The sequence below is a fragment of the Eurypyga helias genome, unplaced genomic scaffold (assembly GCF_000690775.1).
Source record: "Eurypyga helias isolate BGI_N326 unplaced genomic scaffold, ASM69077v1 scaffold17992, whole genome shotgun sequence".
NCBI lineage: Eukaryota > Metazoa > Chordata > Aves > Eurypygiformes > Eurypygidae > Eurypyga > Eurypyga helias.
In genome coordinates this window covers 4,778-29,825 of record NW_010236775.1, presented here as the reverse complement: position 1 = coordinate 29,825, position 25,048 = coordinate 4,778, and the positions used below count along the sequence as shown (strand labels likewise).

General features: G+C 39.4%; 1 protein-coding gene across 1 annotated transcript; it reads right to left on the bottom strand.

Annotated features, from left to right (window-relative positions):
• Nucleotides 1-4,711: 4,711 nt before the first annotated feature.
• On the bottom strand, nt 4,712-15,925 carry CDH5 (cadherin 5, type 2 (vascular endothelium)). Its single transcript, XM_010147223.1, has 11 exons — nt 15,737-15,925; nt 13,131-13,419; nt 12,925-13,041; nt 12,004-12,168; nt 11,402-11,589; nt 9,378-9,631; nt 8,665-8,807; nt 7,724-7,848; nt 6,535-6,643; nt 6,009-6,254; nt 4,712-5,217 (listed from the first exon to the last, which is right to left on the bottom strand). The coding sequence occupies exons 1-11, from the start codon at nt 15,923-15,925 to the stop codon at nt 4,712-4,714; spliced, it is 2,331 nt and encodes a 776-aa protein (XP_010145525.1).
• Nucleotides 15,926-25,048: the final 9,123 nt, after the last annotated feature.

Below are 25,048 nucleotides of genomic sequence, written 5' to 3'. Positions count from 1 at the left end.
CTATGATTCTATGATTCTCCTTGAACCACTTGCAGTCCAGCTGCTACTGGCTCACTGAAAAACCTTACTTGGCTTCTTTTTCAGATGTGCCTGCCTGGTGAAGTCTGCCTTGCTTTGGTAACTTCATTTAGAACTCTGGCTTTCAAGCAGAGGTTTCTTTTTAATGAGGAATGGAAGAATTGCAGATATTTATGATTGATTGTGGCATTGATGAAGAGGTTCTTAATGGGTTAAGAGAGTCTGTGGGAAAGCAGGTGGGACAGCCCCTCGCTGGGATAAGTGGAAGGAAATGCTGTTTTCCCCTTTTCTTTCAGGTCAGGCAGGAACAAAATCAGGAAGCTGAAAGGTCAGCAAAGATCCATGGCTTTTTATTCCTTATTAAAGTGTTCTGCTGGTTTTATTTTCTTTCCCTTTTTCTGATGCAGACTAAAGGGTTCCCTTTGCTTTTTTGTTTTCTGTCGTGCTTTTGCTATGGACTAGATTTAGGCTAAATCATCCACTTTTGATCTGCTCAGACTCTTACTCAGTTCCTAGTAAGACTTGATGACCACAATTTCTACAGTGAAATTGTGATAGCTTCTTAGATGGGAAAGATAGCACCTTGGTGATTTCTTTCATTCTAGGAAGCATGTGAAGGTAACCCCACAAGAGTTGTATTTTTTGTTTCTCAGACTTGAAACATTTATTAAAAAAAAAGACAGTAGGAAGGGAGAATAGGTCAGGAAAGATGGCAATTACTCTTTTTTCTGTTCTAGCCCCACCTGAAGTATAATGGAAATAAGTATAACCATCATTTCTAGCCAAATAGGATAGCGTATCTGCATGTTTGCTGCCACTGTGAGCATTTCGCCTGTGTGGGACATATGCATAGGAATGAAAATATTTAAAATAAATGTATATAGGTGGATCTGTACTCTGAACTCTAGCTCCAAAAAACCAGTGTGGCTTTATGTGACTTGCTCACAACAGTTAGATGGATGACAATACCTGTGCTTGAGCAGGTCTGATTGCCAGGATAGGTGGTCCCGTCTGGTGCTATTCTGAGCCCTTGTTGCTGAAAGGTGAAGAGGGAAGAACCCACTAACCGATCTTCTTTTTTTCCTTTTATAATTAATCCTTCTGTTTTCACTGGATTTGCTGTTATATTCTTCCTGACAGTGTTACAGTAGGACTGGAATGTAATCAGATAATATCCCATACACTTGTTCTTTCTCTGAACAGTAGAAATTTCTTTTGATAATGGGACCCAAGCTCACCGGACCTGTCTGGGAAGCGTGGCAGTGTGCCAGGTGTTAATATTCAAACAGCTTTTCATTGTTGCTTTGATATGTATCAAGGATTCTGATCACAAGTCATTATTTCATAAAAATTTCTAATGGGGTGGGAGTAAAAAAAACTTTATTAAATGGCATGAACTTCTCCATCTGAATGTAATAAAACAATAATTTATGATATATTTTTAGGGATGAGAGATTAAAATGCATATTAATTAAATGAATAATGAAAACCTTTATGAAAATCTCTGCTACAAGTTACAAGTAGCTGTTTAATCAAATTCTTTCTATGGAAAAATGCATTTCATTATAACATAATTAGCACATCTATTGTGTTTTTAATACAACTTGTGCTAAAATGTGTTTGATCTGGAGTTTGCTCATGGCAATTAGCAGTGAAGGAGTTGAACTTTTTTGCTTTATTCCAGGCTTTGTAAATTATAAGTGCTGTATCTAGGGAAAATTGATGTGATTTTTTTAAAGCGCTAGAATAGTCTTGGGAATATATTGAGGTAGTCATTTTTAGTAGTGAAAATAAATGGTAAGGAACTGCTATCTAAAGCTGTAAATTTAGGGGTCATTTTTTCTCTCCCAGGTGTGTGCTATTCTGTCATGTCTTGTCTAAACCCTGGACTGTGAGAAAGCTGGAGCTTTTTGTGTACTGCTGCGTGATCCTCCTTGCATATGTCTGTAGCAGCAGATCAGAGAAGAAGAAAGCAGGCCAGGGGCTGGTATGTGGGCGTATGTGGGGGTATGTGGGCTGGTATGTGGGGGCTGGTATCCTTTTTTCCCATTGAGGTAACACTGACAGAGTGCTCAGGTTGTGGACATATGTGTAGTTCCCCCATATGTGGGTGGGATGTACTGACCCAGGATGTCAGTACTTTCTGTTCTGCAGTGTGTCCTTTACCATTTGAGAGGAGTACTTTTCCAGTAGGAAAAAAGGGCAGGATTTCAGTAAACATGGTGGTTCAAAAATCACCCTGATGCCTGGCTGCTAAAATACCAAACATCTGCTAAGAAACTGAATGCATCTTGTAGCACTGGCAGACATGCGTTCTCCAAAGTCAGAGGGTTTGACCTTACCAGCTGCTGAAACCAGACTGCACTGCTGGGACTTTTCCTTGCCCCAGGAGCTCTACTGACAGCTTTCCAAACAGTGAGAGAAACCTTCTTTTACAGTAAGTCCTTTGGTGAATTTGTGTCTAGTCTGAGTTTGCTTAAAGCGTAAATACCAGTGTTTTTATGGTTGAGTTCCCTGTGGTACGAAGTGTGTTGTCTTCTTTGTGAAACTCATTAATGCACAGAAGATCCAAACTTGAGATTGGCTTTTATGCAGTAAAAAACCCCCCAAAAAACAGTACAGGAATATAAAAAGAAACTATCCAGTGCAAACATCTTTATACAGTGGAAATTGATACAGTGTTCTTTAGAATAGCTTTATAAAACAGGCTTAAAAATAGCGATTACAGGTAATACTATTTGCATGGTGCTTACCAAAGTACTTGCTGCACTAAATAAATCATAACTAACTTTAACTGTTGATAGCCAATACATTAAACTGTAAGTATTATTAGTCAGCATTCTTTATAATATACTAACATGTGGAACCTCCATAGCATACACTGTTGACTGGATTAAGCAAAACAGAAGAGAATGAACACAATAAAAGGAAACCCAAGGCTGTTGTCCCAAAATGTACTTTTATAAAGGATGTGATCCAAAGCTGATATGAGTGGTAGACAGAATTCTACTCATTTTTCCTTTAGTTCATATTTGAAAGTTTAAGTGATTGTGTTATTAGTGATAGTAGGCATTAGTGTCCAGCTAAGTATTGTATTGGAGACCTTTTTACAGTAGCGAGGGCTAATGTGAGACACTATTATAGTGCATTGCTATTTCCTGCTAAGAAAGCATTTTGGGGGAAGGGAGTGTAAATTAGAGATTACATGAATAAATGAAAAGCAAATTTGTGAGGTTCCACTATAGTGGTTTAGGAAAAAAAAAAAAGATTTAATGTTATTTGGTTAGCTGCCAGATTTAAATATTTAGATCAACTAAACTAATACATACAGCTCCAGCACAGATTCTGCAAAACTGAGTGTCTGCCTCTGTGTGGCAGTGCTCTGTTCCTGTTGAAATCTATAGGAATCTGCTTTGCCAGAATCCAGAGACAGGCCATTGTCCTAAGAGATCTGCTTTTTACAAAATGCAGTTGCCTGGGTAACTTCCTGCAGGGGAAGTTTCATTCTGTTCGTTCTGTGGCTCTTCATCAGTTGAGGAACTAAACACACGCTTACCAGGGACATAGTTGTTGCACCTCCAAAACCTTGCATTTGCAGTTCTTTTATGCAGACAGATGTGTGAGTGTGTAGCATTCTGCTTTGGAAGTCTACAATATTTTCCTATGTGGAAAATACCCGTTTTACAGTACCTGCTTAGAAAAAAATCGAAACAGTTTCACAGTAATAAGGCCGTTCATTTGTTTGTCCCTGAAAAAAATGCAATTGCCTTAATAATGTTGAATAAAAACCCTATTCAACCTCTTTAAAAATCTAGAGTCCTATGTTGCCATCTAGAGAGATTTTCAGTATTGGAGTCTTAACATTCCCCTGATTTCCACATTTCCTGCCTTGCAGGATATGTTCCATTGAGAAACACTGAGATCCTATTTACAGAAAGAAAAAACCAATTTTGCTGCTAGCTAGAGCAAATTCTAGCACACCAGAAAGGTGCCTGAAATCATCATCAGGCTGTTAAAAATGACAGCTGAAACCAGATGGTGCACCTAAAAATCCTATTTAATTTTATCTTTAGTAACTCACACATGTAGTAGAAGACTCTAAAGCAAGAATAATTAATAGATTGGAAAGAAGGAAAAATCGTTCCTCTTTTTGAAAGTGATGGAATAATTTCTAATATTAAGTGATAGACCATATGTTCCCCCTCTCCACTGCTGGGTAAGCCTAAGCGTGGATTATCAATAAAGATGTCGCAGGAGGGCCAGGCAAACCAGCCAGCTGGAGATACAGGAGGTTATTCAAAACATCCCTTCCCAATGCCACTGAACCTCTCTGTTCCACTGGATGGCGACCTTGAATGCGTGTTGTTGAAAACAGTACAGGAGGAGAAACTGGGGACAAAACCACTTTTTAAGGAGAAGTGTTTCTCTGGACAGGGAGAGGAGTTGTGGCCTAGAAGACTCGAGCAGCAGTTTTGTGGAAAGAACTGAATGTCAGCAAGGACAGCAGTGCTGGGGGAAGTCAAGGTATGTGATCTGTGTGTTTCTGTATAACCCTACTGCTGTCAGGTGGTTTTGTGTCTGTTTGAAATCCTAGTATGGCTTGGGTGAAGAGCTGTGAGTTCTTCTTTGGCCATTGGCAGGCTCTTGATGTCTCTCTCTTGTGTGAGGGTGAAAATTCATGGCTAATTTGAACTTAATACACAAAATCTTCATTTGGTTCTGATCCATACAGCTCAGCTAACATTTTAAACCTGGGTCCCCAGTCATTTAGAAAGTCATAATCAATATCTGAGTCTGAGGAGCCTGATTCCAAAGAACTGAGAGATTCTGCAATGGACTCGGCACCTTCGTAGCCATAAATGTGAAGTGTGTCATAGGGCAGCAAATCCCTGTCATTGTCAGCTTCGTCCTTCTTGACCTCAATCATCATTTCCATCTCTCCAGCACCAGAAGTTATATTTCCAGGAGGCTTTTGGACTTGCGCATAGGGAGAGGGAACGGCTTCTGGCTTTATACCATTCTTGCAGACAGAGTTGAGTACAGATACATCATAGCTGGTGGTATCCATTTCACCACCACCTTCTTCATCGTAAGTGACAAGCTGCTCGTGAATCTCTGCCATGTTCCTCCCAAGACCACTTAGATCCTTCTTGTGTCTCTTTCTTAGAAGAATTAGCAATGCGATTACTGCAAAGAAAGCTTAGGTGAGCAGGTGTAAATAGAGAAGTAAGGAAGTAAAACAAATTTCATTTAAGATATGTAACAGGGTGAAGTGGCTTTTTTTCAGAGTGATTTTTTAAAACACATTTATTAAAAGAATAGTTTAAAATACTGTTTAACTGTGGGATTTGTATGTTCTCAACGCAGTTCAGTCTCTACAGGAATTGTACAACTGACTCTTGAGCTGGGATCACGAGTACAAGTGCATAGTGTCACAAATGCGTTGAATCAACGGCCTTCAACTGGTAAATCTTTTAATGCCAGGCATCAAATGCAGTAACTGCAAAGGAGGCCTCTTCTCAAGTAAGGAAGACTGTTGCCCCTTCTCTGATAGGTTCCAAATACAGCAAGTAGGTTCTGGTCTGCTGATTTGTTAGAGATTTATTTATGCATATATGTTCTCTGTACTGTTTAAAGGGTTTCCAGGCTAGTTCAGCCTTTGGAAACAAGAATCCTATTGTTACTGCTCCAGCAGAAATTTCCTGTTTTATGGCTGTGTGTGAGCCTGGTAACAGTAACTCAGGTGTAGTGTGTGTACGTGCAATAACCTTTCCAGTGACTCAGCCTTTCCAGCAGTATGAACAGCTTGTAGCTGAAACTATACTAACAGGCCAAATAGAAAGAAAAAGTGAGATGTATCAAATACTTACAGTATTCCTGCCTTTGTGACCATTTTACAGCCACAAAACTTTGGTAGATCTCAGTTAAGAAAAAATCAAAACAATTCCCACATTTTAAGTCAGGGAACATTACAGAAGTCAAGTGCTTACCAATGATTGTGAAGATACAGATAAAAATTGCCACCAGTGCTTGTATACTGACTCCAACTTGTTTAGCTCTTTCCTCACAAAAAGTGAAGTCGCCTTTTTCGTTACACTTGCAGACACTGATGACAAGTGTATTTGTGCTGCTGAGCTCAGGATCACCGTTGTCTGAGATGATGACAGGCAGGTAGTGGATTTTGGCAAGTTCACGATTAAACTGTCCGTATTTGACAGTGATATTAGCTGTGTTATCTGGAAGAAGTAAAGACATCTAATTAAATGATAATCTCTAACAAATTTTCCTTATAGATTATCAGTCAGTTGGTACCTCTTCCCCTTAGACAGAGCCAGCCTTTTGGGAACCCAGTGAAACTTGGGTGGTAACAAGCAACATTTTTTCTCAGTAAGTTAAGCCTTTAAAAAGAATTTGTTACTTAGCTCAGCTAGACCAATCATAGGCCATCGCTACATCTTCTGTGTCTTAACATCTCCCTTTGGCTAGCAGAGAAAATGCGTTGCAGGGATACGCTACCATAGTTCTTAACCAAGGAGAAGTTGCTATCTTCTGTGGCCAAGGAGTATGTGAAGAAACCTCCGGGTGATATTTCATCCTTGTCAGTAGCTGAAATTCTGACGATTACCTACAAAGATGGAAGAGGTCGTAATTTTCAGTATGCATTGCCCCCAGTGATAAACCCGCTTACAGTATTGAAGTTAGCGCTGGGCTGTGTATCCTGTATAACCCTTCAGTAAAGGGCAGGACAAACATATCTTGTGAGGTTCCTCCTCAAGTTCTTTCAAGGCAAGTAATTTTCTTGTGGGTCTTCAGGAAGAGCAGCCTTGCCCTTTCATTCACAGGTGGGATACAAAAGAGAAAATCTCGTGGAATTAAGTATTAAAAAAATCTTATGTTCAAAGATGCATGGCTCATTTAAATACCTAAGATGGCTGTCCTCTACGGTGTTCGATTTAGAGGTTCAACTTAGAGGTGTGACTCATTGACTGTCATTGAGACTGCTACTCCTGAATGACAGGCTTGTTTTGGAAAACCTCAACCTGTGGTAGGTTAGATGTATAAGATACAAAAAATTTGTATGATTATGACCCAAAGGTATTTTAAAAATTAAATTAAAGGTGAAATAATACCTTGTGTGTTCTAACAGATTCCATCAGAGAATCAGTCTCTGAGACTGTCAGTCTGTGAGAAAGTCTCTTGATTAAACAAACATTACATATATGGGCTAAATAGTTGTGTCTGAGGCCAAACATCTAAACCCACAAATACTATTCGTGCCTGCAGATACCTGCACTCTGATGATGACTACAATAATATTATATGCAGCAATGTTTCTTTTAGTGCTTTGAAATGGTTTCATTCTCAGTATCACGTATGAACATTTGTGTGGTAAAACTGAATTGCTAATTTTTGCTCTGCAAGGCTTGACTGTACTTCAGGGTTCAGTTGCTAATGCACGTACATACTTAAACTCCCGGGGGGAGAGGAACTGTGCAGCCCATGTGAGTAAGCAGATAGAAGTCAATATTCCAACAGTGTGAAGTCCTGAAGAGAGGTTTCTGACCACTGACATTTTGGAAATCAGTGAAATGATCAGGTGCTTGGGTATGAAAACGGAGATTAACTTTTATTAAAAGACATCTTTCACTTGAGCTTGCAAGTAGATAATTCAGTTTTAAGGGAAAAACTTTCCCTTCTGTCTCACCTTTCCTGGTGCAGCATTTTCACAGACTCTGGGTTCCTCAGGATAAACAAGTTCTGGAGCATTATCATTTTCATCAGTAACTATTACGTGAACGTGGGCATGTGATTCTCTGTCAGAGAGACGGCCTGAAATGACAGCAACAACAGTACAACAACATCTCTCAGATGTTTGGAATGCCAATGCTGCCTAGTCCCCCCTTCCCATTGTTTATGTCCACCATTGTGCCACCTTCATGATGAATATTGAAAGCTTCTTGCCCCATCATTAATTTAAACTTTTCTTTTGACAAATTCAAATATTTTCCTAAAAACTTCCCTAATGGGCTAAATCATGAAGGATCTCTGAGGAAGAAAATGGCAATTCCTTATGGATTATTGATTCTTCACACTGTGTGGCTCTGGGATCCAGCATCGTTCTCTGTCACTAAAGCAGCAGGCACAGAACAGGCCATGTCTATATCATTAAATGTCTGTCACCCTCCAGGAAAGGCCGGCCTCCCCCAAACAGACCTGGGACTGGCCCCTGGCCTGCCCGGCTTCCTGAACCCAGCAAAGCTATGTGGGGATGCCTGTGCAGCAGTGCTCCCTGGGCAGCAGTGTGGGAGGTGGATTTTGTTGCTCTCTGTAAGTGGGTGAGGCTGGTTGGGATGTTTCTGCTTACCCCTGTTTCCCAAGTTTCTTCCTCTCCTCATGCCCTTTTTATTCCTTGTAACAAACAATGCATTTTCATAATAGCTAAGGGCCAAATCGTAAAACTATTTAACCTATTTGCAGGTACTCATTTGATTTGGAAGATTGTTGTGCAAACCCTGTAAGCATCCCTTCCTTCGTAGCTTAGTGGAGATGTGCTATCAGGGTGCAGCTTTCCTTTTTGGTAAGCTACAGTCCTGCTCTAAGGTCGTATGCTGATTTCTTTCAAATAGGGAAGTGTGTAACACTTACCATCTTCAAGGATTTCGTGAGCTGCTACAGTGATGTTGTATGAGGAACTGAATTCTCTGTCCAGGGGCTTGGGAAGTTGAATAATTCCAGTATCAGATACCCTAATATAGTCTCCACTAGGACTAGCTCTTCGTCGAATGAATCTGTTTTTTGTTTAAAAAGACATATGTCAATGCAAGAGTGATATTACTGTTTCACATCAGTTCTTCATAGAGAAAGCTCAGAGAGTTCCTGTGTGACAAATTATGTTAATATCTTGACCAAGCAGTCTCAAAATATTTCCCTAAAAATATGCGAGCCGTGAGAGTGAAATATATTTGTCAGAAAAGTTTCTAGATTATTATATTGTGCTGTTTCAGAAGTTGATTTTATTCTCAAAGCACATGCTTGAGAGAGTTACTACAATAAGAAGTCTAACAATAAATTACAAGTATGTAAAGTTATCCAGGATTATGCATTTTCCCATAAATGTGCAAATGTGTTATCAGTAAATTTATGTGGTAATTACATGGTTAAATGTAATTTATGTTCATATTTGTTGATTAACATATATATTCATGGCTGCAGTGCGGGAAAAAGAAAATTGGATTTTTTTTTTTTGGCATGCAGATTCTGAAAAATAGGGCCAAAGTCCCAGTTCTTTGTCAAATTCTTGGAATCATCAAGGAATTTTCCACTTTATAATAGAATTACTAAAGCTGATGTTGTGTTACCTGATTTTCCGTTTAGCTGCGTCAGGGTCGTGTGCCCAAACTGAACCAAGTATTCTTATTTCTGCATCATTTTCCCTTACTCTAAATTCATACGGTAGTTTAGTGAAGACAGGAGGCTCATCCACATCAGTGACTTCAATGGTGACTGTTGAAATGCTTCTGGAGCCACCAGATTTAAAATAGCGAAGATCAACTGTGGGATCTGTTGCTTCGATGTCAAACCTATATTCTGCTACTTTTTCAAAGTCCAGAGGCTAGAAAAAAAGACAAACAGATATTCTTCCTTTGGAGACATCTAAGTGAGCTTTGCATTACCAATCTATGTAAATTTAAGCTCTGTTCTCTGATTCATGTTTGGAAATACTACAGATTGCATCTTAGCTAGGCTCTTGGGAGAGCATTTCCAAACAGAACTTCTCTTTTGTAGAATGGCTTAAGAAACTTCTGGTTTTGAAGACATTCATCCAGTATTCTAAGTTTTACAAGTATTTCTTGGTTTAAGAATTTTCTTTTTATAATTCTGTAGCTGCCAAAACTTGTTCAGCTCCTTTTTTTTTTTTCCCCCCCTCAAAGGCCGGGGACCAGATTGTCCTCTTCTTGCTAGGCTTTCTGTTCTGCTCATTCAAGGCAGACTTTATAGCTACATTGGCTTATAGCTGAGGCGTTTAGTGACATCCCCTTCCTTGTTCTTCCCTTTGACTGACATTATAAAAGGAATCACACAATGGAAGGAAGGCCAAGAACTAGCATGGGAAGAAATGCCCAAGCTATCACTCATTTCAAAGTTTAGGACCCTTTGAACTCTTGTCTGAGATTAGAAAAGCACTACACAGTGGTTAATTATGGTGACTCTTGTTTTTCTCTTTGAGTAGACAGTGCAAATGGAAGTGATAGTGCTTATCTAGCAGTTGACATTTTACCTCACGTGACTGCATACTTGAAATTATGGCATGTGCATGGCCAAAAGCGTGTTACAAAACAGTGGTGTGAACTTTGCTCACTGCGTGCTAAAAGATGAGCTGACTCCAAATCACCTGGTGTGTGTATGTGTGGGGTCTCTTACTGCTCCTCCTTGGGGCAGCAGTTGCAAGCAATGCACTCCTCAGGTCCTGGAAAGACCAGGCAAGGGCTGTGTTTGGTGAAGAAAAGCTGCTTACACCTAGTACAACCACAGCTGAAGACTTTACTGCTGCTCTTGTAATACTTGGTACCTTTTTTCCTTAATGTTTTCTCTTCTTACTAATGACATTTCTAGTCTTAGCAGTTACAGAGAGGCATTTGGAAGGAAAAAACACATTCCTGTCAATCTGAGGATTACAGGAGGTGATTTATTGTCCTCCCTCCTCTTTTTTTTACTGTAGGTCAATGAAATCAATGAACTCTTCGCTTGGCAGTGCTCTGCGTAATGCAGGAATATCCCTTGGTACAAAACAAGTAGGCCTGAGAATTAAAAAAGAAAGAGCAAACCATAATAAAGGCTTTGGGGAGTCTGGGCCCTTTTCAAGAGTTAAAAGGACTTAGTGGGGAGACTCTAAAAATACCCCAAGGAAAGTAAGGGAGCTGTGGCTCAGATTGGAGTGCATGTCCAGCTGTAAAGAGCGCTTTTAGAAGAACGGTCAAGTGGACTTGTTCACATTTTCCACTTTGGTTTCACGCAGGCGGAAGAAGGGAAAGATTGTTTGACTTGGTCAGATAGTTCAACTCTTAAAATCACTGGCTATTTGAATCATCCAAGTATCTGAAGTTTGAGAGGAGCCCGAAGTGTGTAACCTCAATATCTGACAGAGTCTGCACTGCACTCTGCAGTAATTCTCGATTTTTTCAGGACTGGCAGTTGAAAGGGACTAGGAAAGCACCAGCTCTTCGTCGCACAGAGCTGACTGAACAGGGTTCTCAGGATGGACACATTTCATGCGAACTTCCATGCATTTCCATTTTTTCCTGTAGCTAGTCCCAAACTGTATCAAAAGCTCGTGTTACACATGGATAAACAAAATAATAATCTTTTTTACTGGGAAAAGTACCTTCTTTGGCCTAATGATTCCTTCATTTGTGAATGGATTTGCTACAATTTCAAAGGTGTCCCTGTAATCTCCTCTGACAAAACTGTATTTTGTATTTCTATGTTGTGGTTCATCAACATCTTCTACTTTGACTCTGCCAACTTCTCCTCCTACTGAAATGTTTTCAGGAACTTTAAAGTGAAATGATGCTGTTAAAAACAAAGCAAAAAAGATATCAAGAGTGTGCATACGGAAGTTAAAACGGCTAAAAATTGTTCTTAGTTTCTAGACATACAGAAAAATATTCCATTAAGAATTCAGCATTATATCTCTACAGACAGTACTTTGATGTATTTTTTATAAAAGTATAATTAATTCTTGAAATTGTCAAGATCTTGAACAAAGTTATGAAATTAATACTGATTTTTATTTTTTTCCTCTAGGTGTGCATCACCCAGGAAAGGTAGCTAGAAATGGGCTGAAATACAGAATGCCTTCTGAGTATGTAGGATTCTTTTGTCTATTTTTAAGAAAAGCTGAATTGTGATGAACTCTGACATAAATTCATTATAGATGTGTCACTCCTTGGTTTCCAGATGATACTGTGCTCGCATTATACTTACGGTGTTTGAATACTGGGAAATTGTCATTGATGTCGGTTAAAGTAATAACGACTGTAGCTGTGCTTGACTCCCCAGAAGACCCTGGAGCATCTTTTGCTTTAACAATAATTTCATATGTTGATTGACTCTCTCTGTCTAAATCAGCCCTTGCTGTAGAAATCACACCTTAAAAAAATAACATTGAATACGATTAGATTTTGCAGCATGTCCAACATCACTTATTTTTGACAGCAAATTTTTGTCTTATGCCACACGTTCAACTGTAAGTAGCATTTTTACATTGGTATTCTTCTAAGGCTAGAAAGGTTAGAAATCTTTGTACAAGATCAAATGTTTGGGAGATTTTGTACAATACATTCCTTTAAAATGATCTTTGCTGCTAGAAGCAGTCTAACTTGGTCACTACAGCATCTAGAGAGTTTGTCTGACAACCTCTTTATGTGAGTTGTGTGCTCCAGAGGACTAATGTGGTTACAAGAGATACTGACATTACTTTTGGAACTGGGTGAAATTTAAACAGGAAAGTTTAGGAAGGCAAAGGGTTGAGTTGTAGATTATTGAATTCTGCCTCAGAATTTATGTATTCCCTTTTCCTGTTCTGTCAAAGAAATGATATCTACGCTGAACTGGAAGCATGAAGTTACATTAGCTCCTAGTCAGCCTCTTCATCCGCAGGAAAAAATGACCTTTTATCTTCTCATTTAGTCCACGGCACCTGGTATCCCAACTTTATTAGTTCATTTCCAGATGCAGACAGGGGCATTGTATGTGTGTGAATAAAAAAATATTTCTAAATTACAGTTAAAATTATATTTTTGAATTATTATCCTCCTTGCCCAGAATGAAAAAGGCTGAAACCTGCATTTTCTTCAAGGTGTAAGGTAAGGACAAAGTGTAAGGACATTTGTGTATCTGACCTACCAGAGTCATCAACTGTGAAGTACTCATCTCCTTTAATGACTTGGTAGGTAACTGTGGCGTGACCTGTAACTGTTGGGTCATCAGCATCTACAGCTGTCACTTTGGTGACCGAGGTTCCTGGAAAATGATTTTCAAACAGCATATTTAGTGTAAATTCTGCTTTTTAACCAGAGACATGAAGGGAAATGAGTGATGGAAGAACATACCTACTGGTGACATTTCTGGGACAGATCCATTGAATACTTTTTGTACAAACACGGGGACATTGTCATTAATATCGTAAACCTTGATAATGAATTTAGATGGGCGTTCCAGTGACTGGTTGTTTCTTCTGTCAATAATGAGGGCTGTCAGCTCATACTCTGCTTTCTTTTCTCTGTCTAGCCTCTCAAATGCATATACATCACCACTGGTTTCTTCCACTTTGAAAATGGTATTGGCATATTCACCTTCAATGATATACTTAGCGTTGTTGTTACTTACACTTGAGGTGATCTAGAAAGAAAGCATAATTCAAAGAGATAAAAGTGGGCTTTGGCATCTGGATGCAACACAGTTTCTACTGGAAGATACACACAACCAGGACTTCTTCAGACTCAGTTTGAAACCAGAATAGCCATCTCGACTTTCGATGTCAGCTGGAGTATTACTGAACAAACAGCACCACAGCAGCTACAACCATGCACGGTTATTAGGATGAAACTTGCATCCACACTGAAACTTGTTTGCTTATATATTGAGAAGCATTTTTTTGCTCATATCTTGTATTTCCTAAAGATATAAATTGTTCACGCAGTTGTCACATACAAATCATTAACCTCATTTTGTCTGAAATAACATGTGCCACTATGTTCAGTAAGTATGTTTGCAAGTAACCTGAACTTAGCAGAGATTCTGCTGAGATTTCACAAAATTACAGAATCAAATCCGTATTCACAGCTACTGACATTATTCAGCATTACTGTCTGTTACTTAGCATTTAGCAGGATTCTTAACATAGCTGACAGCTTTCTTGTGTTTAGTCACATGCAATTTTTTTATAGTCAGTCCTTAAGCTCCTGCTATGACAGTAAGATTAAATTTCCACTCCATAGATTTTAATATTTAAAATCATATGCAATGAAAAAGGGATGGGGTAAATGAAATTAACATTGATCAGTTGTAAAATGTAATTTAATTCAATCCCAAATGGTTTTGCGCTTTATTTAATCTGCAGATCATCTGATGATTCTTGCCTTTCTATACCTTCACCCATCTAAGGACAGTGATAGAAGGTTTAAACCACAGTTTTGCAGGCACTATATCAGCGTTCTTATTTCAGCAAGCTACTTATCCATAATTGCTGGGTTTGACCAATAATTTCTAGTATTTTTTTACAATGTTGTCATAAATTACAGCTGTTTGCTATTCAGGATTTGATTTATCCTGTAGTTGTCACTTACTGTTGAACATTCATTCCTGTTCTCTATTTTGAAATGTGTCATTAAAATTTTCCTCCCTCATTCCACGTACTTAATCATGCTTCTGGCTGCTGAAGAATGGTTTACCAGTCTGGAGATGTAACGTGAGAAATAACCTCACCCTTGGCTCATAGTATAGTCTGTGCCTTCTCTCTCAATTTTGATTTACTTATTCAGTATAAAAGGTATAGAATTCCAAGATTGCCTTTTCTAAAACCGAGGATGAACATACAAAAGAAAACTTCCAAGGTCATGAAAGATAAAATCAAGATGTATCAGCATATTCCTGCAGCTGTCACTCAGCTCTGCCACACTGCTGCTGTGGCCTTTTTTAAAGGGTTTATCAAGTGTTCAATCCTGCAAGCGCAATGCACTGAACACAGCCATTGCAAAAGTAATCAGCAGCATTCCACTGTTGAAAGACCACAGAGCACAGTACAAAGTGAATTACTCTTATTTAGGACAGCTCCAGGAATAGAAGTGTTCTCCTCAATCTGCTACTGAATTGGTCTGAAATGAAACAGAGATACCCTGTGTTGGCTGGGAGCACCCTATGGCCCTTTTCTCTCTCTCTCTCGTGCTTTCTGCCAGTGAGCAGCACTGATCCAGAAAGGTCTGTTTCACTTTGCTGAGACAGCCTTGACAGATGCTGATTGTTGTACATGGGAGGAAAACGTACAACTGTATTTATCTGAAAAGTGTCAAAGTAGTTCAGTTTGAAAGACTAGATTGGAAGAACTTTGTCTGGGTGATGTGCAGTTAATCATAGGATTTTATGAGTGCTGCCCTGAAGAAAATGACTTTGCAAGCAGGTCAATGCTCATTATTATTTTTGAAAATTATTTTCTTTTACTTTATGAAACAACTTTTTTCTTGTGTCACAATATTCCTAAACATAGGACATTTGTTTTGCATCCAAGCTGAGAGATGTAAACTGTATGGTTTTTAATGCATATGTTTTTATTAGCTGATCTCCTAGGTTTTTTAAAGAATTGAGCTGCCAGAAAAATATTGACATACATCCAGACTTCCTTGACATACAGCCAGACTTCCTTCCGAACCATGCACCTGCACGCAGTGCAATTGTTTCTGCACTGCGGATGCTCCATACTTGCCCTTCTCTAAAATTTATTTGTATTCTTCAAAAGAATTAGAATCCCTTTGACATTATTCTTGATTTACTCTGTGTCCACATACTTAAGATTTTAACACATTAGGATGTTGTTTAAGTCCCGTTCCTATTACCTTTTTTATCTTTTGTTCTGCCTGTGCTGCAAAGAAGTAATACTTTTCAAGGTATTAATTTGCTGTCTGCAATTCTAATTACTCACTGCTGACAGACTGCTACTTACCTTGCCAACATGGTGTGGTAATGGTGTATCAATCTCTTCTTGGATATGCATTTGGTTCCATATCCAGTCTCTCTTCAGTCTTTTGTGACTGGCATTGTTTGAAGAGAAATTTTGGTTTGTTTTCTGCCTTTCTTTGTTAGCAAATGCTGGAGCCAAGAACAATGAGAAAAGTAGAATAAGGTGGTTCATCTTCTTCTGTAGCCTAGAACAACATAAAATATGAAAACAGTATAAATAACAACAGCATCAGATTAATCAGAGAGAGCACGCATAGAAGTGCAAATGAACTTTTATTCTGTAGGAAAGTTTGATTACTTTCTATATTTCTTTTCATCTGTCTTCGCATCCAAATTTGAAGTATCAACTTCTTCCTTTCATGAAACAGTTTTTACTAGATGACAACTGTGAAAACCAACCCAAATACTTTAATGAAATAAAAAACGTGCATGTTTTGAAAGTTGACATAAAAGCCAGCATCCACCTGAGCTACCATAGTTCATCTGAAGAGAAGATGCAGTAGAGAAGATCACTCCTTGTGCATTATGGAAAGTGTAGTCCAGCTGCAGAGCATAGCTCATGGGGAGAGTAGCTGTGGGAAGCAACACCAAGACTAGGCCAGATCAAAGCTGATGTTAACTCAACTTGAAATGAAATGTTCCACCTTGACAAACCCAAATGCAATGTTTTGCCTTGCCCTGACACAATATGCTGTAGTCGATATCTTCGTATCTTCATATGGAAAATATTAATTTAGAATAAAATCTGGAGTTTTTTGGAAAAAAATGATTCATGTGAAACTTTCAATCAATTCCAAGTACAATGTAGCAAATTATCTTTCTCAGATAATATTCATTCAACTCCTTGTCTTTTGAAACATTTGAAGACACATATAAAGTTCCTTTATCCCCTATGCTCAGGTTTCACCATCTATAAAATGATAATTTGTGAAGTTATTCTAAGGTGAAACCATATTTTTGCATCATATGTTAATATTAGCAATATTAACCTGACTTTCATATCAGACTGGGAACTTAGTATAGCAAAGCTGATTAATTTTCTTACTAGATTTCCCCTTCCCAATATAAAGAACGGTCCAGGAACTTTAACACTCAAATAATCAAACTTAAAATTGCATATAAATGACTTTCCATTAGCTTTTAGGAGCTGTCAGCATGCTCATAAAAAATAAAAGTTAATTGTGGTAGAGAAGTTGACATCACAAAGGTTGCTAGATGCAAGATTAAGTTAATATTTTTGGCAGGAAGGTGCTGAGACATTTCCAAAATTACTCTTTGGTAATAAGACACGCAGTGTTATCCCATGGTGCAACATCATTGTCAGTAAAAAGACCTTATTTACCATGAAATTTTGCTTTCCGGTACTTTTCTCTCTTCTACATTGTTGTACATCAGCTGAGGAACATTCCTCCTGCATTGGGATTGTGCAGGAAATGACCAAATAGGGTGGCTCTGAAGCTGCTTTTTAATAGGTAAACTGTGTTTTATACAATTGTGTGGGTTCATATAAAACTTTTCAATTTAGCTAGGTTTTATATTCTGTGGACTTACGTTGAGTCTAAATATTTTTAGTAAAATGAGTAAGATTTAGTTGTTTTTCCTTGTTTTAGTTGTGTCCATGAACATGCTACAACTAGAAACTGGAAGGCATTGATATGATTCTGTTGTGATTACATAACTTGTGTCGTAGAATGAAACAACATTATAACCAATGTAAACTAGTTGTTTAATGTCAACTAGTACATAGTGTCGTTTTGTAGAAAACAGACAGTAGTGTTTAGAGAGTCATTTTTCTGCTACAGTGGAGATCTGTCCTGCTGCAGTGAAGAGATTAGTTGGGAAAGCTGAGAACATTGCCCACTGCCATTCATTTCACTGGAAGTGATACATTTACAAACATCCTTGCAGAAAGCATTTTTAACTTAAATAGTCAAATCTCCACTGAAGCATACTGGTGTCAGTATAAATCTACTTTGTAAAGAGAAATTTTGTGTCTTCCCAGTAATATTTTACTAGCATTTGCCTCTCTGTTTATTAATGCTGAATTCAGAGCCTGCCGTGCCCTCTGTCAAGCTCCTCAGGGTACTTCTCTCGCTGTTGCTGAGAGTGATTACTAGTAACAGCGACTCCTGGACCTTTGGTACATCTTACAGGGGCATTGCTGAGCAGAAATCGAAGGCTCAAATTTGTATTGAATGTACGGTTGTTATCTGTGTAAGAGCTCTGGAACGGTGGTAATATCCTGATTATTTCTGAGGTTCCATGCAGCAAAAGCAAACTCTCCTTTGAAGTAGGTGGCCTGTACATGTTTCACAGTTCAGGCTGTGTTTGAAAGCTTGGCCATTAATACAGAAAGCATTAGACTGAATCTTTTTAAATATATGCACATTTCGGCTGAAACTTAAGCTGTCCCTTCCACTCAGCAGACCCATCTTTGTGTTCCTAGATTTTAAGGTGGCTTCACTTCCTTTAACTCCTCATTAATGGATTCCTTGTTAATACTTGTACAGCCTCCTTGGTAGGTTAACAGTTCGTTTGGGAGCAATTTGGTGGATTTTGGTCATTCCCCTAGTATATGCTGTAGGTCAAACACAGACTGAGACAATCTGTCTCAGAGCCTCTTGCAAAAAGTAACTTCTGCTTTGTCTTTGGCATCTTTCAGAATTTCTCATTTTGGTAGCAGTAGCACTGCACACTCGAGCACTTTGCATGCTGTTTTTTCTAGGGACCTTTGATGTGCATTGCTCCATAGGACAGCCTGAGAAGACTTCCTCTATGATACCATGCAAGTTACCATTGGGCAGCTGCAAGTCTGTTGCTGTTGAATCCGTAGCTGAATTCATCGCAATATTTAAGGCTACCATTTTTAGGCAGCACAGCACATGCAAACACTTCAGAAGCAGGACCATGCTGAGCAGTAACGGCATAAGGGCACTGTCCTGGTGTCCAGCTCCACATCATCTTATTCCAAGAGGACAGCTTGATATTTCAGCATGCAGCTTGGTGACAACTGGGGTCCTCCTTTTTGATCAAGTACGGGAACACATCCAGTTAGCTTTTGCCTGAGTGCCACTTTTCGGGCCTCTTGGATCAGCAGTACTGTAGCCACCGCTGCATGGAGACATGCTGGCCAGCCTTTGCTGACATTATGTAATTGTTTTGAAAAGTACTCTGTGGGTCTTTCCCACTATCCTGGTCTCTGAGACAATGCTCCCAAGTCAATATGTAGTCTTTCATGTACAAACAGTTCAAACGTTTTTCCTAAATTCAGGAGGCCTAGAGCTGGAGCACTCATTAAAGTTTGTTTCAATTCTGTAATCGCATCTCTGCGCTCCTGAGTCCAAACAAGGAGGTTTCCTTCCCCATGCACAGCTTCATCCAAGGGCTTGGCAGTGAGTACAAAATTCATTATCCATAGATGACACCATCTGGCCATTCCGAGAAATGCTCTGTGCCTTTTTCCAGGACATCTTGTACCCTGCCATCCCCCAGAAGTTTAGGAGGTCTGTTGTCATTTGCATGGAATCCTCCCTGTTTCTTGCTGCTGGCAGGATGTCATCTACGCACTGCAGCAAGGTGATAATTTCATCCATCTTTTGCCAGTCTTCCAATTCTTTGGCTAATTGATTTCCAAAAGTTGTAGGGCTATTCTTAAATCCCTGTGGTAATCCTATCCAGCATAAATGAGTTTTTCTACCAGTCTCAGGGCTTTCCTGTTCGAAAGTAAACAGTTCCTGACACTCAGATGCCAGCATAAGGCAACAGAGTGCATCTTTTGGATCCAACATGGTGAACCATTTGTCCGTCTCTTTCAGGGCGGTCAGGAGAGTATATGGGTTTGCCACCACTGGGTGGGCATCCCGCATGATTTGATTTATAGCCCTTAAGACCTGAACCAATCTATATTCTTCTGAGTGTGGCTTTTTAACTGTCAATATCTCCGTGTTGTATTCTGATACATTCTCTTAATAATCCAAAATTTACAAATTGTCTTATTAAAGCTTCTAATCCTTGGTGACAATTGGTGTCCTCCTTTGTGATCAAGAATTGCTACAACTGCATGGGGCACAAATACAGTTAGCTTTTGCCTGAGCATCTGCCCCTTTTGCTGCTTGGGATTATCCCGCTGTTCCTGAGACCCATACAGAAGGTGTTGCAGTGTTTTCAGCTTCTTCTGGTATCTCCTGTAACTCAGCTTCCTTCTGTTACACAAAAACTTGGGTGTCCAAAGCTTTATTTTCAGGAATATGGGTTTGGATTTTTCCTTTTTCACAATAACTTGTGCATTCAATCTACTTCATGTATCCCATCCTTGCAGTGGCATGGGGCAGTCTGGCATGTAGAGAAATCGATGGGTTAACACCCTTTTCCCGATTCCAAACTTCAAAGGCTAGAAACACGGCCAATTTTCTTTCTGTCCTGTGGCCCCAGTAATTGAGGTGCTTTGATTACTTAAACTACCCTTGCATGTATTTCATACCAAATAAGTAGCTTCCGCATCTACTGAAAGTTTTACTTTCTCCTTCCCCAACATTACTGTAACCAGGAGTTGTGTTGGGGAGGTTTCCGATTCTCCCCCCAATCCTCCTCAGTCTGAATCTGATGTCATCATGTTATAACAGCCTGCCCCAGCACTTCCCCAGGACCCTGCTGACCTAACTGTCGACAGTCCCTTTTCCAGTGCCCTTCCTGCCTGCAGAAAGCACACTGATCCTTTGAAGTCACCACAGTAGGATCGTACATGCTTTGAGCAACCCAGGTACATTATTAAAAGCTACCAGAAATGTAAGGCAATCTGTACAACCCCTGAAAGAAATACACCCCACGTTGAAAATAGAGTGAAATATTGCTCAAACAAGACAATGCCTGATAGGCAGCCCATTGACAAGAAACAGTTAAGTTTTAGACAGTAATAAAGATGTCATGGCTACAAGTATTATACAGTGCTAAATACTTCAGAAATATATTAAGATATATGGACATTCCTGTTTTGTCAAGGAAATCCAGAGAAATTCCAGCCTCCATTGAATTTTAATATACCAAAGATTCAGCATTTTCAAGTGAGGGGCTCACCCCCAAACTTGCCCCAGTGTTTAAATATACAGCCCAAGGGAAAGCAGTTAAGAATTCCCCCTTCAGATGATTGTCCAGCTCTCATTTTAGTTACAAAATTACCTCGAATACCTGGACACAATCCAGACCCTGGGTGTGCCTGTAGTAGCATACGGATCCACAGCTGTGCACTACCAATACCAATACTACGACGTGTACTTAATTCAAACACAACTTAATTGTAAGCAACTAGTGCAACCAATATTTGTGACCAGTGTTGTTAATCTCCCAGGTAGCTGTTGGGAAAACTCACCCGACCAGGGAATCGGAGGACTCCCCGAAAATACTCGGGTGTGCTCTGGAGTCCTCATGATTCCTCTGGTCTGTTGAGAGTCTGGTCCTATCTGGGTCACCAAATTCTGTTACTGAAACTGGTAACCAAGAAAACTCGCCAAACCAAATGATAGTTTAGCAAAACGACATTGGTATATTGGTGGGCCGGGCACATGGGGTATACCTCCTCCCAGTATGCACATAAACAGGGTTCTTTGCCCTGTATTTATAAACACAACTTTCAGGGTTAGTAATTTTCCCAGTCCATCTCCTTTACAATGATTGGTTAGTTATTTACATACAATTATAATACCACTGCCACATTACTAACACTATTACACTTGCTCAGGGGAAGGATCTTCACCTAGGCAAGGGTCTTTTTGACCTATGGGTGTGACTTTTAGTATTATAATGAGCTTTTAATGAGCAAAGTTTGCTAGCTAAAAGGACAAGATTTTTAAACATCTGCTAATTTACCAGAAAATTCTGGGCTTACAAGGGCACTGTTGAAGTCCTAATGAGCATGTACCCTCCTGTTTTTGGTAAGTAAGGAGGCCCCTCCCTTGTTATCAATCCTTCCAAACCCGTGAGTTTTCTTGCTGAATTAGCAATGTGCACAGAAAAGCATCTTGAAAAACAGAGCATCGTCAAAACAGAAAAACATCTTGACTGCTGTATTGTTGGAAGAGTTCACTGTGGACACTTCAGCCTGACAGCCTAAACACACAAAGATCATCTGGCCTGCAACACTGGTGTGAAGGCCACATTCCGCGGATGTTAGCTCTTGACAAGTTAAACTAAATGTTCTCTTTTTCTGGCCATGATACTTCTCCTTCCCAGCAGATCTCATTTGAAATGCCAGAGGTAGTAGCAGAAGAGAGATATCCCCATTCCCGAGCAGCGGAATGCATTCCCATGGAGTCTGACGCAAAAAAAGTTTCTGAGGGATGACAGGGGATGACACGTAGGGGTTGGCTTTTTATTTCTTCTCATATCTGAGGTGGCAGTCAGGACCAAGAAAAGGAAATAAGATGGATCCTTTCAGATAATGACCCCTGTGGCCCCACGCCTCTGGAGAAGGGGATGGCACAGCATGCACTGTGACCCATCTTTTCCATGTGGCTCACCCTGGCGTGCTGCCGTGGGGTCCCATCACTGGTCTGCCTTCATGTACAGTCCCCAGTTGCCCCTCTGTCTCTATCTGATTAGACCAATCATTCAGTCTGTTTTCAGATTAAGCAGGGACCATAAATGTTCCTTAAAATTAGCAGGGGAATGGTTTATTCAAATAGCTAAGTTTCTTGCTGCGCTCTTAAATTTTCTTTCAGCAAATAATGGGTTTTTCCACCAACATTATTCATGTTATGTGTTGAATTATTTTAGCAAACAACTCTTGGTCTGCAGGGTACTATAGACAGTTAACTGAGGAATTCCAGTATTCAAACTGATTTATGAGACATATGACTCATACGGTGTAGTTTCTTCTCGCAGATAGGGAGTAATTATTAAAAAAAAGTCAGACAATACTGTACTAATTAAAAGTTTGCATTTTACAAGTTGTTTGGTAAGTAATCAACTGTAAGGTTGATGGGCAGATAGTATAAGCAAGGTTTCTATGTAGTGAAAACACATTTGATGAAATATTCTTATAAACATATGCTGGATTTTTTCCTGGTATTTGTACTTACCTGGTTTACTTCTCACTCTGAAAGTGTATATTAATGCTTACAACAGGTTAGTTTAGTTAGCAGAGAAATTTGTTCTATGCTTGCATGTTAAATAGAAGTTAAACCAGGTTTTTGTATGGAGACTTTGGTAGATGAGGAGACAGCTGTAGCTGAAGTGACGCTTTTTTCTGGTTGATCAAACACAAATCTTACACTAATCTTTGAGAATTTTTGTTCTTCAACATCTAAAACCCAGAAATAGTTCTAGAAATAGTAACAAGGAACACCCTAAGAGGGAAAATTTGCTTAAAATGGCTACCATTCACCAGAAAAGAAATAAATTTTATAAGGCTTATTTCCATATTGTTCAGATAATTTGCATACCTGAGTGTCAGAAAAGCTGGAAACAACATTATTATTGATGATTGAGCTGGAAACATAATGATTATTTTTGCTTACAGTATCTTGGCTGGAATCTGAACAATGTAAATGAAAATGAAAAATCCTATGCAAAAATGAGAGTTTCATCAAAGCAGAAAATGTAACAAAATCACCAATAAATCACTACTATAGGACATAATCTATTCCATTCCACAGTACTGGAAATTGTGCTGTTTCTGGTTGTTAATCAAACCTCAGCTGTCATGCCTGCAGCCATGTAAATGTAGGGAATACTAAATATCTGAAATACTTTATTCAGTCAACTGGGAGAAATACGGAGCTTGAAGGAGGGGTTTTGCTCAGCTTGACCTGCCCTTGCTGTGAGCCCCAGCCCTGCGCGGTGCCAGTATCTATGCCTGCCTGCGGGGATACACTGCCTTGTGCGTCCCCGCAGGTTTTTTTTCTTAGTTAAGGAAACTAAGAAAACATTCTTCACAATTTTTTTTTTTTTCCAGAAAAGGTGACTTTGGATAGCTTTAGTTTAGTTTAATAAGTATTTTCTGACTGTCTTTCCCTTTCTTGTCTGCTTCACCCTCCCCTTGTATTCCTATGTACCTGTGCAAAACGTGATGTTGAATTTGCTGTGGATCAAACCCTACAATACAGAGTAGACAGAACTTCAGAATTTTTTTCCAGATGCAAAATATTCAGTTTGATACACCATCTAAACACCTCCAAAATTACTATGCTCAATGAAGCCGTGACAAAACTAAGGAGAGTGGAATCTGACCCAGTGTCAAGTAACAAACCGACCCTGAACAGCCCTGCCATACAGAACCCATTTATAACATTAATTTCTCATCTATATGATGTTTAAGACTAAAGGTAGATGTGCGAATGCAGTGAACATTAAGAAATAGAAAGGTAACAGATCAAACACAGGTGGGGGTAAATTACCTTTTTCTTTGCAATGCCTGTAGTTTTGGTAAGCAGGCAAAACATGATTGTCCCAGCAATACTGGGTGCCCTTTCAGGGAACTTAAACGGCTGTGCAAACATGAGTTGATAAAGCCTCCTCATTCCTCTGAGAAGTACCGCAGCTAGATAAAAAGCAATATCCCTTTCAAAAGGTACGTTTGAAGCCCAGAGGACTTAAATGTGTTTGCCATCTCCTGACAGTGGAACAGGGTCGGGCATAACAACCGTCTCAGATTTTGTTCTCCCAGTTTCTTCATGTCATAATTGGACATCACTGCTCTAACCAGCTTCTGACAGACCCGGAGCGACACGGCAGCACAGCCATCGCGTAGATATACTTTTTACCTTCACTGCAGCTTCTGCTTGGCATCCAAGTTGCAGAACTGTGATCCTCCTTCACCGTCTTGAGTTGACACTGTGAGAGGAATAGAGGGCACATAGTGAGTAAGCACAGTGAGAACGGGAACTAGGGTAGGTCTTCAAACTTTAGTAACTTCACTTAAAAAAAAATAAGGAAATTGTGCAACTTGGAGCAATCATCTTAATGTTACCTTTTCAGAAATAATGTTTTGGGTGGTTAGTCTTATTTCTTATTAAAGCTGTTGTGTCACATGACCTCAACAGTGTCCAATGATTCTTTTTAAAACAGGCCTTTCCTGAGAACACTGCGCTGCTTTTTTTTCCCAGATTATTGAGCTGATTTAAATGGGCCTAGTGCCTGACTACCTGGTATTATATTTTTGATTGTCCTTATGTCGATTTTATGCCTCTGAGAAGTGGTTTCCACTGATGACTAAACAGTCTAGAGTGCAAATGCCTACCCAAAAACTGATTATAAAATGACTTTTTATATGCATGATAGTACCTTCAAGTAAATAGCCACT